Here is a 15622-nt window from a genome sequence, read left to right as displayed (position 1 = left end):
TGCTGGGCAAGCAGTTGGCCACCCTCTGAGTGCAGGTAGCAGAGCAGGCTGGAGAGATCAGTGGCCTGGGTGTGTAGTGGGAATTCTTGTGCCAGTGTGAGCAGGAGGACTTCAAAGCATGTAGGCCAAGCAGGGGCTCTGGTTTTCATGTCGAGAGGGCTGCAGAAAGGTTATTTCCAGGCCAAGTCTCTAGATCAAAGAGCAACCGTGTTCTGGGCCAGAGCCTGTGCAGATTCCACCAAATGTCCTCATACCCACTCCCCCAACTTCTAGCCCATGCTGTGTCCCTCCAGCTACCTCTGCTGAGAAAGCTTAACATCGTGCTCACTTTAAAGGAGAAAAAGGGATTCAGTTTTTTATTACAGAGCACATGTTAAAGGGTGCGTTGCAAGATGGTTGGCAATGAATTAATACGTGATTCACGCACTCCAAATGTCCTTCATCAGGAAGAGTCCTGTCCCTTTTAGGAGCTCACCTGATTAGGTCATGCTCACTCAAGGTAATTTCTCTTTCTTTTTTTTTTTTAATTGAAGTATAGTTGCTTTACAGTGTTTCATGTGTACAGCAAAGTGATTCAGTTATACATATACATATATATATACACACACATATATATACTTTTTCAGATTTTTTTCCATTATAGGTTATTACAGGACATTGAATATAGTTCCCTGTACTGTACAGTAGGTCTTTGCTGGTTATCTATTTCATATATAGTAGTGTGTATCTGTTAACCTCAAGCTCCTAATTTATCCCTCCCCTTCTCCCTATGGTAACCATAAGTTTGTTTTCTATGTCTGTGAATCTGTTTTTGTTTTATAAATAAGTTCCTTTGTATCATTTTTTTAAGATTCCACATATGAGTGATATCATATGATATTTGTCTTTCTCCGTCTGACTTACTTTGTATAGTAATCTCTAGGTCCATCCATATTGCTGCAAATGGCATTATTTCATTCTCTTTTATGGCAGAGTAATATTCCATTTGTGTGTGTGTGTGTGTGCGCGTGCATGTGCACATCTTCTTTATCCATACATCTGTTGATAGAAATTTCCCTTAAAGCCAGCTGTATCTTTTTTTTTTTTTTTAGGTATAGTTGATGTATAATATTATATAAGTTTCAGGTGTACAACATGGTGATTCACAATGTTTAAAGGTTATATTCCATTTATAGTTATTATAAAATATTGGCTGTATTCCCTGTGTTGTATAGTACATCCTTGTAGCTAATTTTGTACATAATAGTTTGTATCTCTTAACTCCCTACCCTTATATTGCCCCTCCCCCCTTCCTCTCCCCATTGGTAACCACTAGTTTGTTCTCTATATCTGTGAGTCTGTTTCTATTTTGTTATATTCACTAGTTTGTTTTATTTTTTAAATTTCACATGATATACAGTATTTGTCTTTCTCTGTCAAGCCAGCTGTATCTTATAATCTAATCACAGCAGTGACTGTCCCTACATATCCACCATCCCCTGTTTATACAGGGTGTGTACGCAAGGGGATGGGAATTTTGGGCAACATCTTAGAATTCTGCCTACTGCAGAGCAGGTGGGTGCGGGAGAGGAGGTGGAGATGAGCATGACTCAGTGCAGCATGAGAAACTCCTTTGTAAAGTAAAATAGGTTGTATTTCATTCTGTGGCTTGAATGCATTTTTAGCTGTCTCACAGAGAAAGAGAAGGAATAAGTATATTTATTGAACACCTATTTGTCAGCTACTACACGGAGCACTTTCATATATTATTCCTTTAATTCTTTTTTTTTAATATAAATTTATTTATTTATTTTTGGCTGCGTTGGGTCTTTGTTGCTGTGCCTGGGCTTTCTCTAGTTGTGGCGAGTGGGGCTATTCTTTGTTGCGGTGCGTGGGATTCTCATTGTGGTGGCTTCTCTTGTTGCAGAGCATGGGCTCTAGGTGCACAGGCTTCAGTAGTTGTGGCACACAGGCTCAGTAGTTGTGGCGCACAGGCTTAGTTGCTCCGCGGCATGTGGGATCTAACTGGACCAGGGCTCGAACTCGTGTCCCTTGCATTGGCAGGCAGATTCTTAACCACTGCGCCACCAGGGAAGCCCTTTTTGTTTTTTTTATATTTACTTACTTATTTGGCTGTGCCAGGTCTTAGTTGTGGCACGCGGGATCTTCGTTGCCGCATATGGGATGTTAGTTGCAGCATGCGGGATCTAGTTCCCTGACCAGGGATCAAACCCAGGCCCCCTGCATTGGGAGTGCGGAGTCTTAACCGCTGGACCACCAGGGATGTCCCTCCTTTAATTCTTAATATCTTGAGGCAGGGATTATTATCTTCATTTTACAAAAGGGGAAACTGAGGCTCGGGGTTGTAAGCTCACTTGCTTGGAGTCACTCCACTAATATTTGATGTAGTTAAAATTAAAATCCAACCCTGTCTAATACTGAATCCCATATTTTCTAATAGTGTATAATAACACTGCTGCCCTTGAAAGAATTTGCGTCATTGGATTGGGCTAAGGATATTTGACAGAGGTCATCTCGGTAGAGACAGGGCAAGTCACTTCTCTGCTGTTTCTTAAGGAGGTGATAGAGGTTACTCCTATCATGGCCCTCGCTGGAGGGACAGCAGATCAGAAGAGAAGTCCTAGCTGGACTTCCCTATTCCAGCAGGGAAGCTGAGCAGTTATCCGCTTGACCTGTACATCACTGCGAAGTAACCATGCCTCTGTTCTCTGTTCTCATATCTGAATGTGGAACAAAAGAACAAAGCAGGATTTGAGAAAGCTCAGTATATAGCCTTTTCTGTGGGGAGGACGTATTTTGTGCTTGAAGAATTCTAATAATCAAGAGCTGAGCTCAAGATAAGTGGCCAGGAGTGTTTGTAGATGAAGTACCCTCTGCCTCTCTCTTCCAGAGCATACTCTGCCCCCACCCTTGGTTTGTCTCTCACAAGCTCATGAGCCCCTGGGGGCAGGGTTGGGGGGTTGGCCCCTCAGCTGATTCCTCTGGGCATCCTTAGGGCCTGACGATGGAGCATGGCATTGGTAAATGAACATGGAATAAAAGAGGAACTCCTAGGCTGCCTGATCTGTTTCATCCTTAATACCCCATGGAAGCAGTCTGGTATCACGGGACTCAGAAGTCCTGGGTTCCCTTTCCAGCTCTATCCCTGATTCGCTGTGGGAGTATTAAGCTCCCTAGGACATAGTTTCTTTGCTGTTAAAATGAGGACGGTGAACTTGACCTCTGGTGCATTCCAGCTCTTCAGTTCTCTGAAAGATGTTACCGTGCCATAGCCGCCTTGGTAGTTGGAATAAGCTCAGAAGGTTAGTTATTGGGCTGGACTTCAGGTTGTGGAGACATGTGGAACAGTTTGGGCAAATATGAAGAGTACATTTAGTTCTATTTTCTTGGACACGTGAAGTAACAGATTCATTGGAATATGATCTCTTTCTCCACCCACTTCCATCAATTCAGAGTGGATTTTTTTTTTTTTTCTTCTCCTTCCAGTTCTCCCCACTGTGTTTATCAGCTTTAAAGAAAAATCTGAAGTCAGGCAGTAATCAGAAGGGCAGACACAGAGCTCATCTGGTTAGAGGGGGGAATTTCCTCCAGGAAATTTCAAATGAACTGACCTGGGCTGTTTCCCAAGGAATTTTCTTGAACTTTGGTTTGCTGTTGTTTTAAGTAAGATGTTTTACTTGATTTGAAACATTAAAAATAGTGCGTAAAATTAAATTCAAAAAAGTTTCCGAATACTGATCTGAGCAAGCAGAGTGGACTTTGTTCTTGCTTCTGGATATTTCTTCTTTACCTCAGGTACCAAAGGCTCCTGATGGGCTTCATCTATAGTTAGCAGATGGATTCTTTGTTTCCTTAACTCCCAGACAGTTTAGATTTAGCTAAACTGGTTGATGCCTTCTGAACTGTTGTCAGTTAAACTATTTCAGAAGGTAACTTTTGTACAGAAGGTAACTTCTGTAAGAACATAAGTCTGACCTGGTTTTGGGTTCAGGAGCTGCTACCACCTAATCAGTGTTGTGACCACAGGCGAATCATTTCACCTCTTTCTGCCTCAATTTCCTTAACCATGTTGTGGGAGAATTAAAAGAAAGATCATTTGTGAAGTAGACCATCATTTTTTTTTTTTTTAAAGCTCCCTGGGTGATTATAATGTGAAGTCAGAATTCAGAAGCATCGCTATCCCACATCGTACAAAGTACTGGGAGATGGTGTTTTTATTCAGTATCATACATTTTTGGTAAAGAGAGGCGACAGAGGCAAGGCTCTAACGTATTTTTTATTCAGCATTTCTAAGCACTGGCCAGTATTTCAGTCTGTCCTGAAAGGACGGACGACTGTTTGTACTGTCTGCTTCCATTGCCTGCTGGGATCGGGAAAGTCCTGGGTCTGTGTGGAATTTTCCATGACTCTCAGCTCTGCACCATTACTGTTCACTGCAGTCACAGCTCTTCAGTGTGTCTGCCTGTGCTACCCTCCTCTTTCTTTTTTTCAGGTAGATGTTAAACCTCAACTACAAGTATGGGTATTTTGTTTGCGTCAAATATTGTAGTTCTAAGGACGGATCAGAGAGTCTCATCTGAATTTTTTGTTTATAAAGTGAGTCAGCTTGAGATAGCTGTCTTGGCTGGATGTCCTCAGGTGTCACGTTTCCTGTCACAGAACCACCTTCTGTTGGGCTGGGGTGGGGAGGGCGGGGACATTGTTTCTGTAGGTGAAGCTGCTGGCGCTGGTAGATTCTCTAGCAGTCTGATCATTGCTGATCAGAATCAGCTTTTTGATCCTTTTATTGGAAGAGTTCTAAAAATTACAGCAAATGGAAGAAAAGAGATCCAGCCAGACAATGGTGTGTTTGGCTGGCTCCCCTCTTCTAGGGGAATTTAAAGTCCTAAAATTGTAGAAGGAGACTACAGGATAGCTGAGGCAGGATAGCTCCTTTCCCTTAGAAAGCAGGTCCCTGTATCCCATGCAGAGAGGACAGCGGTATCAGATTATGATGCTAAAATCCATCCTCCAAGATCAGTAGTGGTTGGAGTCTGGGCCTGTTTACCAGACCCCCTCCCCCCAGACGAGAGCAATTCTAATTTCTAATTTAAACAAAAACTCATGTATTTTGAATAGGAATTAAAGGCACTGTGTGTTCTGCTTCATTCTGTGCTCGCCTGCAGCAGTACCTTCTTGGAAAGGCCTTCCTGACCACCCCATCAAAGGAGTACCACCTCCATCGTGCTGTGTTCCTTCGCCTCACTTTATTTCCTTCCTGACGTTACGTTCCGTTAAGCTTTGTGAGGGCAGTAGCATTTCATTTTCTCCTTTGTATTGCTGGGGCCTGGAGCCCAGCAGGTGCTCATTAAATATTTGTTTAATAAAGTAAAACATGGAATGGTTTGAATAGCCAGCTGTTTATTTGCTGTCTTTCTGTTGAGTCGTACGAGTACTTTGTATATTTTGGATATTAGCCCCTTATCAGATACATGATTTGCAAATCTTTTACTGTCTTTCTTTTTGTTCTTTGCTTTGGTCTTAGTTCAGTGATTCTCAAACTTCACTGAGTATATGAATTCCTATATCAGATACAAAACCATTTATTCAGAACTTTGTGAACAGTAGAAGAAAACTTTAAAGACAATTTTGGCTATGTGCTGTTTTGCACTTCCAACCCTGAGGTAAATATGTAACACCATCATACTTCCTCCATAATCGGTCTGTGATACAGAGGAATACCTTGTTACTTAGATCTGAAGGAAGCAGGGGGAGTTAGATGCCCATTTGGTTCAGCTCCACTACTGCCCAAAAGATATGTAACACGTTTTAGTGGTGATGGTGATGAGAGAAGGGGTGCTCAAGTGATATAGTCTAATTGGGAGACAGTGGGCTGAAATTTAACCTTGACTATACCAGTAAAAATGGATGTGTCATTTTGGTTGTGGGTCTTAGCATTTGGAGAATGGATAAAGTAAAGTAAACTGATTTTTCCTGAGCCCAGAAGTTGTGATGATGATAAGCTGAGATTAGGCAAAAACACTCTGAGGTGACGATATCATATGAATTCAGGAAATCTTGACTACTTGGAAAGGGAATTAAGAAAGAGAGAAAAGAGACATACTATGATGAAGCCTCACTGCTTTGTCAATAATGTATCAAAGGAAGGGAGGGTGTGTTCTGTGAAGGCTTTTCTTACAAGACATGCTTCCATTAGCACAATGTACTTTATGAACTTTAAGTGTATTGAAGGTTTGGTCTGAACAGAATAGATTTAAATTCTACTAAAGCACTTTTCTCATCCTAATGTAAAATGGTCCCGTTCCAACATGATTTCACCACTCTCTGTTGTCCTTCCTCCCCCGTTATTTTTTTAGTTGGCTGATTGCAATTCTGGCCCAACTCAACCCTCTCTTTGGACCGCAGTTGAAAAATGAAACCATCTGGTACCTCAAGCATCATTGGCCTTGAGTAAGAAGACCTGCTCGCCAGTGCTCAGTCATTGAGGTGACTATGCCCTTGACCTTTCACATCAGTGTTGTCAATTGGTCAGCTAGAGTTTACCTGGACTTTTCCTCATTTTAACACTTGGCAAGGGCAGGCTGCTGAAAGCAAACACAATCTGAATTGCAGAAATAGATTTGGAACTTAGGCCATTCACTTTTACCAAAGGATTTATCCATAAGATTCTTTTAAATGTATTCTTACCCAGCCAGTTAAATAAATTATGTTTGCATGTGGTCTTTCAGACACAGATCAGGAATGTGACTATTTGTACTTGGTATTTTGAGATTTAGCAACTTTACGTGGCTGACAGATTTTAGATGAAGGGCATCTGTGAATGCTTTGGACAGAGAGAGACAGATGCTTTTTGAAAATTGGTCTCAAAATTGCAGGTTTCGTTTGCTTCTGAGGATCAGGGAAGTAAGGAGTGGTGTAGTGGAGTGAGTTATTCACCGGCCAAGAGTCAGAAAGCCTGTCATTTCATTGGTTCTTCAGTCTCCATTACTATGTTAACTGGAGGTTAGTGCTAAATGTTTGACTAGATTCAAGTTCAGCTTTTTTGGCAAGGGTATTTCAGTGGTTCTGTGAACTTCACATTGCCTTCTGTCAGGAGAGACGTGATGTCTGGCTGGCTGGTCGTTAGAGATGCCAAGGTGATCAGTGGGTTCTGGTCCCTCCAGGTGTAAAGGCCTCTGTCAACCTTTATCCAGTGATTTTATCCACTGATGATCTTAGCCTGAATGAAGCATTGCAGTAGAAATTGCAAAAATGGTGATTTTCTAGTTTTTGTTATTACTTCCATATTTGATTAGGTGAAATATTTCTATAAAAATGAACTTTTCCTGGACTTCCCTGGTGGCGCAGTGGTTAAGAATCCTCCTGCCAATGCAAGGGACATGGGTTCCAGCCCTGGTCTGGGAAGATCCCACATGCCACAGAGCAGCTAAGCCCTTGGCGCCACAACTACTGAACCTGTGCTCTAGAGCCTGCGTGCCACAACTACTGAGCCCATGTGCCACAACTACTGAAGCCCTCATGCCTAGAGCCCGTGCTCTGCAACAAGAGTAGCCATCACAATGAGAAGCCCGCACACCACAATGAAGAGAAGCCCCTGCTCACCACAACTAGAGAAAGCCCGCACGTAGCAACAAAGACCCAACACAGCCATAAATAAATAAATAAATAAATAAACAAACAAACAAATAAATTTTTTAAGAATGAACTTTTCCTTATCAACTAGAGTTATTTACTAACCTTGAAATGTAGATCATGTAAGAAAGGTGGGATACACACTTAATCTTTTTCTTTTAATTTTCTTTTCTTTCTTTTTTACTTTAATTTGGCTGCGTTGGATCTTTGTTGCTGCATGTGGGCTTTCTCTAGTTGCGGCTAGCAGGGGCTACTCTTCGTTGCGATGTGCGGGCTTCTTGTTGCGATGTCTTCTCTTGTTGCAGAGCATGGGCCCTAGAGCATGTGGGCTTCAGTAGTTCTGGCACATGGGCTCAGTAGTTGTGGCGCATGGGCTTAGTTGCTCCACGGCATGTGGGATCTTCCCAGACCGGGGCTTGAACCCGTGTCCCCTGCATTGGCAGGCGGACTCTTAACTACTGTGCCACCAGGGAAGTCCCTCTTTTAGTTTTCAAAGTGAGTAACTTGGTGCCCAAGTTACTTCTGGGGTATTCAATGAGGTTTTCTTTCCTTTTCAATTTTAATCAATTAAATGTTTATTATCCTTTTTATATTCAGTTGTTCTTTCTTTGGCCCTGTGGGCACCTGTCTAGACTGGCTTCTATGTCCCTTTGATATTAGTCTCTGATAGTATTCTTTCTGGCAACATCAGGGTGTCCCAGACCTCTCTTGTATGTTTCTTGACTTGGAATCAGCTGTTCCTCTAATAAATTTCCCACTGAAAGGATTCCCTGGTTCACTAGTCAGTCCTCAAGCCCAGTTGGCCCTGTTTTTCTTTCAGTGGAAGTGGTATTTATAAACCATGATCTGATTGCTAGGTGCATTCATTTCTGTTGGGGTGTTGTTGCTTCTAAGCCTTTACAGTGGACAAAGCCAGGAAGTATGGATTTTTAAAAAGAAAAAAAAATCACGGGTTCATGTCAGTATTTCTAATTCAGATTTAACATTTCAGGGTTTTTATTTGACTTCTTCAGTTTTATACTTGAATATCATTCACATATGCTGCAAATCTTGGCTCCTAAAGACAGTAACTTAATTACTTAATTTGATTATCATATAATATATATAAAATAGTTTCAAAATTACACCAATGTAACTACTAACTATAAGGTTATTGAATGCAGTTTAGGATTTCTTTGCTGCTTTATTTGTTCTTAGAACAAATAAAGAACAACATGCTGTTTTCTGTGGTCACTTGAAATTGTTTCCTCTGGTGGTTATCAATTTGTTATACAGTTAGATTAAAATGATTTATTTTGTGTTCAATTTATAGTAATTTTTTCTTTTTTTGGCTACATTTTTTGGAATATGTAAAACATTTCCAGAGTCAAAATTTTAAGTAAGATATATTCATAGAAGTCTATATCCTTCCAGTGTTTCATTGTGCAGAGATAAGCAAATACTTAGTGTGTGTGTGTGTGTGTGTGTGTGTGTGTGTGTGTATCCATCCTGCCCTGACACACACAGCTGTTACAGAAGAGATATCATATTACATATGCTATTCTGTACCTTGCTCTTTTTCACTGAACAATATATCCTATCAGTGTATAGAGATCTTCCTTAATTCTTTTTATAGCCATTGATATCCTTTTGCATTATTTCCAGTCTTTTGTTATTATTGATAAAGCCACAGTGCCATCCTGTGTGTATGACATTTTGTATTTTTACCAGTTTTCTTTAGATTAGAGTCCTTGAAAATAGAATCTCTGTGTTAAAGGTATAATACTTTTTCCAGGTATTACTACATGCCCTTCTATAGGGATTGTACTATTTTTGCATTTCTACCAACAATGTATGTGAATTTCTATTTCCTCACAGCCTGGATTTTTGCCAGCCTGATAGGTAGGCAGCCTTCTTTTTCCCTTAGAGTTCTGTCTGCCTAAAGGGGTTTTGATTCCCTTTTATATAGATATTTTTTAAAAATCTGATTTATATATATATATAAACCCCCCCCACCTTTTTTCCCCATCAAGTTCTGTTTTCTGTCCTTCCTCTTAACTATAGTGAATGTTAGGTGGTGGTATTGATTGGGGTTTAAAGCTGAGAACCTCAGGCCTCTCAGAGTGAGATCTTCATTCTAGCATTGCCTTTCACTTACCTTCTCTGAGCCTCATTTCCATCTCTTACCATAAGTAAATGGGGCCCACAGTGAATAACACTGTGTGTGTGGATCTGGTGTCATTTGCCCATTCTTTTCAGTTTCACGTTGTCTGTAACCTAAATGATGAATTCCTAATGTTTGCACTCTGGTCCACAGCACAAACTAGGACTGCTTGAAACCCTTATGTTAACGGTTGTTCCTTTAAAAGCAGAATGGCAGGAAATAGAGCACAGTCAGGCAGCCCTAGTTATGAGCATCATGTCACATTGATTCCATGTTTGAGATAGTGATTGTGGTAGTACTGTACCTCTAGTCCTATGGAGTTATCACATCAGGAGATCTAATCTAATCTAATCCTAACATTGGAGCAAACAGAACTCTCTTTTTAAAAAAAAAAAATTATTTATTTATTTATTTATTTTTGGCTGTGTAGGGTCTTCGTTGCTGCGCGTGGGCTTTTCTCTAGTTGTGGCGAGTAGGGGCTACTCTTCATTGTGGTGCACGGGCTTCTCATTGTGGTGGCTTCTCTTGTTGCGGAGCACGGGCTCTAGGCGCGCAGGCTTCAGTAGTTGTGGCTCGCGGGCTCTAGAGCACAGGCTCAGTAGTTGTGGCACACGGGTGTAGTTGCTCCGTAGCATGTGGGATCTTCCCGGACCAGGGCTCGAACCCATGTCCCCTGCATTGGCAGGCGGATTCTTAACCACTGCACCACCAGGGAAGCCCATAAACAGAACTCTTAAGACAGGACCTCACTTTTCTTGGTGGTAAAATTCAAAGAATGAGCTAAATTCCCTTTAGAACTTTGAACTTTTACACAACTGTGGGATGATAAAGGAGTGCAGAAACCAGATTTAGGCCTGTCCTCAGCTGGTAAGGAAAAGTGTTCAATTCTGTACGTGATTCTTTAAGAGGCCAGATTTGGAAAGTAGGAGGTGTAAGCCAGGCATGGCATTCAGCAGAGAAAAATGAGGAGCAGTCGTGAAAGCTTTCAGACAATAATTCTATACAGATGAAATTGAATTGATCCTGAACAACACGGTTAAACAGCTAGCCGGTCCTTTGCTACTCTAAACACTTTAATTGCCGTGATTTTCTTTCATATGTTGATAGGCTGAGTTATAGCACATTATGTTTACTGGCTGGAAATCTTACCCAATACTTCGAAGAACTATGTTCACACCATCTCTGCCCTCTGCCAACCTTAGCTGCCTCTAGAGCCTCGATTCCTGAGATGCTTATGGAACTATCACATCAAGGTTGCTGTTTTTCCAATGTTCCATTTTCCTGCAGCTTTGGGGGTGTGATGCTTGTACAGAATCTCCTTGGAATGGCTTCAGACCAGTGTTCTGTAAGTTAGTTGGTTAACCGCATCATGGTGATAAGTTGAGATAAGCCTATATGGTTTACCGCAGTCCTAAAAGGGCTGGCATTCTATTTTATTCAAAGTCTGGACCGGAGAGGAATAGACTATTGGTAATTAGGCCTCTGCCCTGAGGAAGCTGTTTTTCTATGCATTCCAAAAATATTTGAGCGTCACGAGGTACATAGTACTGAGTGGGGATTTCAGAGGAGGCTGTGGACTCTGAAGGGGTTTGTGATCTGTTGAGAGGTTGGAATTAAGCCATACTTGTGAAAAGTTAAAACAGTGGAAGGTGTTTTATGGTTAAAAAGCCTGTCACAGTTTTCCCTGTCACCTAGAACCCATTCGATCGCTTCTTTTCTCCTCTTCCTTGAATCCAGTTGAGCCTGTTATATCACTTGTGTCTGCCTCTCTACTCTGTTCCTCTGTTGGGGACCCTACTATCTGACCCAGTCACTGTGGCTCTGAATTACTGCAGTGGCTCCTCATCACGTCTGCCGGCCTCTACACTCAAGGTATCTACAAACCACCACCCTGTTTATCTTCCTGACATAGTACTTCCTGAAACACATCCTGCTTGCCCCAGAAACTTTGAGTAGCTCTCCGTGGGCTACAGCAGGGCTTTTTCTTAAACCCAAGGTCCCTGATTTTAATGGGTACGTGCCGCTTGGAATGCTGTATGTAACGTGTTGTCAGCACAGCTTGTCAGGGTCACCAAAGGTCCCATGAGCCACAAAAGATAAGAATGACTAGTCCGCAGATTCTGTCCCACTTCCTAACTTGGTGGTCAAGGCCTGCCTAGTTTGCCTTCCAACCACCTTCGCTGCTCTCTGCACAACTTTCTTCCGTGACCTACTGGTTCCAGCCATACCATTTTCATGCTCTTGACCTAATTAGCTTTACTTAGCTTTTCCTGCCTCACTACCCTACCGCAGTCATTAATGTAGAAGGCAGGTTAGTAAACACACTATTCAGCGAACATTCTGGTTTCTTGTCTCCACTCGCCCATTCTCTCTTAATTCTTTCTGATGTTTTCTCTGAGTGTCCAGCTTGCAAATCCTTTTGCACTTCCTTTCCTGGCCACTTGGCTTCCCAGAGATCTCTTCTTTCCTAAATGTATTTAGCTCTGCTGTTTTTGCCTTGAATTGTGAAACACTCAGGCCTTTATAGGTTGCTTAAATACCTCTTGTAGTTAATTTTCTACAGTAAATACATACCTTACCATGAGAGTAAAGAAGGAATTATTTTACGAAGTTATCTGAAACGAAAAAATAAAGATAAAAATGAGACCTCTTCTTTTTTGTTTAAAAAATATATATATTCACTCATCATCCTTCCCTGAACAGATTTCTTGATTCTAGCCTTAATATTTTTATGTTGTCTTCATTCTCAGTTTTATCTGAAAGTAGCCTTGTGATTCCTTTATTTTACAAAATGAGAACATGGACCCTTTGGTTGAGTTCCCCACCTCCACCCCAGAATGGCTATTTCATATCAGAGAGATGATTAGAATATATATGTGCTTCTTTAATTCACTCCAGAATCAAACCACAAGTCTATGCCATAGAGCATTATGCTCGTTCACATTAATCTTAAACTGATATCACTGAGCTTGAGGGAAGATTATTCCCTCTTTCTGTGTGGTTTTCCAAAAGTGAAGACCTGTTTTCCCCTTCTGTGATTGTTCATTCATCCAGAAAGGCCTAAACAGTGAGGAAGTCTGACCATATGCTCTTTTTTTTAAAATAAATTTATTTATTTGTTTATTTATTTAATTTATTTTTGGCTGTGTTGGGTCTTCATTTCTGTGCGAGGGCTTTCTCTAGTTGCAGCGAGCAGGGGCCACTCTTCATCGCGGTGCGCGGGCCTCTCACTGTTGCGGCCTCTCTTGTTGCAGAGCACAGGCTCCAGACGCGCAGGCTCAGTAGTTGTGGCTCACGGGCCCAGTTGCTCCGCGGCATGTGGGACCTTCCCGGACCAGGGCTCGAACCCGTGTCCCCTGCATCGGCAGGCAGACTCCCAACCACTGCACCACCAGGGAAGCCCCCATATGCTCTTTTTTTTAAATTAATTAATTTATTATTTTTGGCTGCGTTGGGTCTTCATTGCTGCGCGCAGGCTTTCTCTAGTTGCGACTAGCAGGGGCTACTCTTCAATGCAGTTTGCGGGCTTCTCATTGCGGTCGCCTCTCGTGTTGTGGAGCGTGGGCTCTAGGTGCACAGGCTTCAGCAGTTGCAGCAGGTGGGCTCAGTAGTTGCAGCACGCGGGCCCTAGAGTGAGCAGGCTTCAGTAGTTGTGGCGTGCGGACTCTAGAGTGCAGGCTCAGTAGTTGTGGCGCACGGGCTTAGTTGCTCCGTGACTTGTGGGATCTAACTGGACCAGGGCTCAAACCTGTGTCCCTTGCATTAGCAGGCGGATTCTTAACCACTGCGCCAGCAGGCAAGTCCCCTGACCATATGCTCTTCATAGGAACTTCACACACAAAACATTTGGATTCACTGCTTCACATATTCTCAAGTAAATTAATAATCTGCCTGGAACTCAGGTCTGTGCAGAGGGCTGTTCTGCTGGCCTAAGGAAGAGAAGAGAAAATGATCGTGAGATTAGAGGAAAGGTTTCATGAAGCCATGGAAGAAACCGGTAGCCCTGGTCATTGCCCCTACCTAGCCTGCTACGGTTATTTTCCTTAGTACGTGGTAAAAAATGGTCCTCAAATTACATCTTCAGTTGACTGTTTGCACTGTCCTGCCCTAGTGGGTCCCCGGCAGTCTGGTGCATTCCACCATGGAGGGCGGCTGGCCTACCCAGCTTGCTCCAGTAAGAGCTACCAGCAAGCAGTCTCATGTCTGCTTCTGGGCACCTTGGCCCCGGAGCCTTGGGAAACCCGCCATTTAATCACCCGGCACTGGGGATTCTCCAGGGTGTGTGCCCACTGGCTTGGGAAATTGCAAGGGCCTGTGTGGTCTCCCTGTGGGCTTTGCGACCTCCAGCCTTCCAGACCTGCCTGCTGCAGCCGTGCCTCATCCCTACTTAACTAGCCCCTCACTCCGCCTGCACCTCCCTTAACACCCTGGAAAATGGTGGGCCACAACCAGCTTGTTTTCTTATCCACTAACTCGAGGCTTGTATGGAAATCACCTCTTAAAGACACTATTTAACTTTTATTTTCTCTTTATCTTTTCTCTTTAACTTCAAAAGTAGCACATATGGCTTTACTTATAAAGACGTTATACAATAAGCTTTGCGTGAAGGAGTTTTGTGACCGCTGTTAGCAGTCTGATGTGTGAAGATACCTATTTTAAATGTTTGCCAGCTCTGCAAAGGTGGTGTTGCAGCTTTAAGCTTCTAGAAGAAATCCTCATTTGCCACCTATACTTGGGGTGGCCAGAACGGTGAGCCATCTCAAGTAGCAAGGAGCCTGCTCTTTAGGAGTCTGACGCAGGGACCAGCTTGCCCGCCTGTGGGAGCGGAAGTACAAATACAGATTCTTGAAGCCCAAGGGAACTTGTCAGGTCCCGGTGCAACGGGTCTTAGTCAGCTCCACTCTTCCTGCTTTCTATGACACGGTCAAACCGGGACTTGGGATCCTCAGTTTAGCATTGTCCTTGGTAACTGGACTTATTGTCACAGCCCTGCAAAACCTGCCTGAACTTGCACGTTAACTGAGCCCACTTTCATTTAGGGAGCCTCTGTGTATTTAAAATTATTGGCCTGGTTGACTTTCTTGGTGTTACCCTTTTGCCCTCCTGAGGTTGGTGGAAAGGCCCAGTTACTGGAACAGTTTTGTTTTGCAGGTCCCGAAGAGAACTCCTCTAGATGCAAAATCACCTCCATACCCAGACCACCTTCCTTGACTCGCCCACTTTGGCTGTCAGCTGCCTTAAACGTTCCCACCACATTTGAATATCTTATTCTACAATGCAGTATTTTTTCCTGTCACCTTTTTTACACTTTGATGAATGATGTGCCTATTGAATCTAAACTGTGTTGCCTCTATAAAATGTTTATGTACTGTTCGGAGATAGAAAGTGCTGTTCTTCTAAGAAATAACATTACTCTCTCCTGGGAAACTGTGGATTTGAAGATGGCTCCTGCCTGCTCACAACATGAGAATCAGCGAAGTGTTTAAAAACTATTACATGACAGTAAGACTCCAGTGGGGCAGTCAGTAGAAGAACATGTTCAGAGGGAAAATCTGTCCCACCAGAATTATACCAAAGTATATTTTCAGGATGAGTTTCTTATTTCTGCCCTCCTTTGGAATAAATTATTTTTCTGCTCTCTATGGAAATCTGGTTTTGGTGTTTGTTAAACTCATTTCTGTAAGCTCTTCTGTCTCTGGATAATGGCTTTCTGAAAAATGATTTTGTAGTCCAAACGTAGCTTGGATGGATTAACCTGGCTATGTAGTTTGAGATACCTGAGGAGTCTGGTAAGTACTGTTCTTAATCATCTGGTAAACACCTGAGTGCTTACTGTAGCCACTGGAG

General features: G+C 42.5%; 1 protein-coding gene across 1 annotated transcript in view; it reads left to right on the top strand.

The window, feature by feature from the left end:
* The window catches only part of ATP6V0E1 (ATPase H+ transporting V0 subunit e1), a 35804-nt gene extending 20389 nt beyond the window's left edge, over positions 1-15415 (top strand). The window contains exons 3-4 of the mRNA XM_060092527.1: positions 6357-6486; positions 14927-15415. Of these exons, the coding sequence (XP_059948510.1) occupies positions 6357-6450 (94 nt within the window). The 3' untranslated portion in view covers positions 6451-6486; positions 14927-15415. The remainder of the gene's footprint in view (positions 1-6356; positions 6487-14926) is intronic.
* The last annotated feature ends 207 nt before the right edge of the window (positions 15416-15622 follow it).

Source organism: Mesoplodon densirostris, chromosome 3 (assembly GCF_025265405.1).
Source record: "Mesoplodon densirostris isolate mMesDen1 chromosome 3, mMesDen1 primary haplotype, whole genome shotgun sequence".
NCBI lineage: Eukaryota > Metazoa > Chordata > Mammalia > Artiodactyla > Ziphiidae > Mesoplodon > Mesoplodon densirostris.
This window is presented reverse-complemented; position numbering and strand designations above follow the sequence as displayed.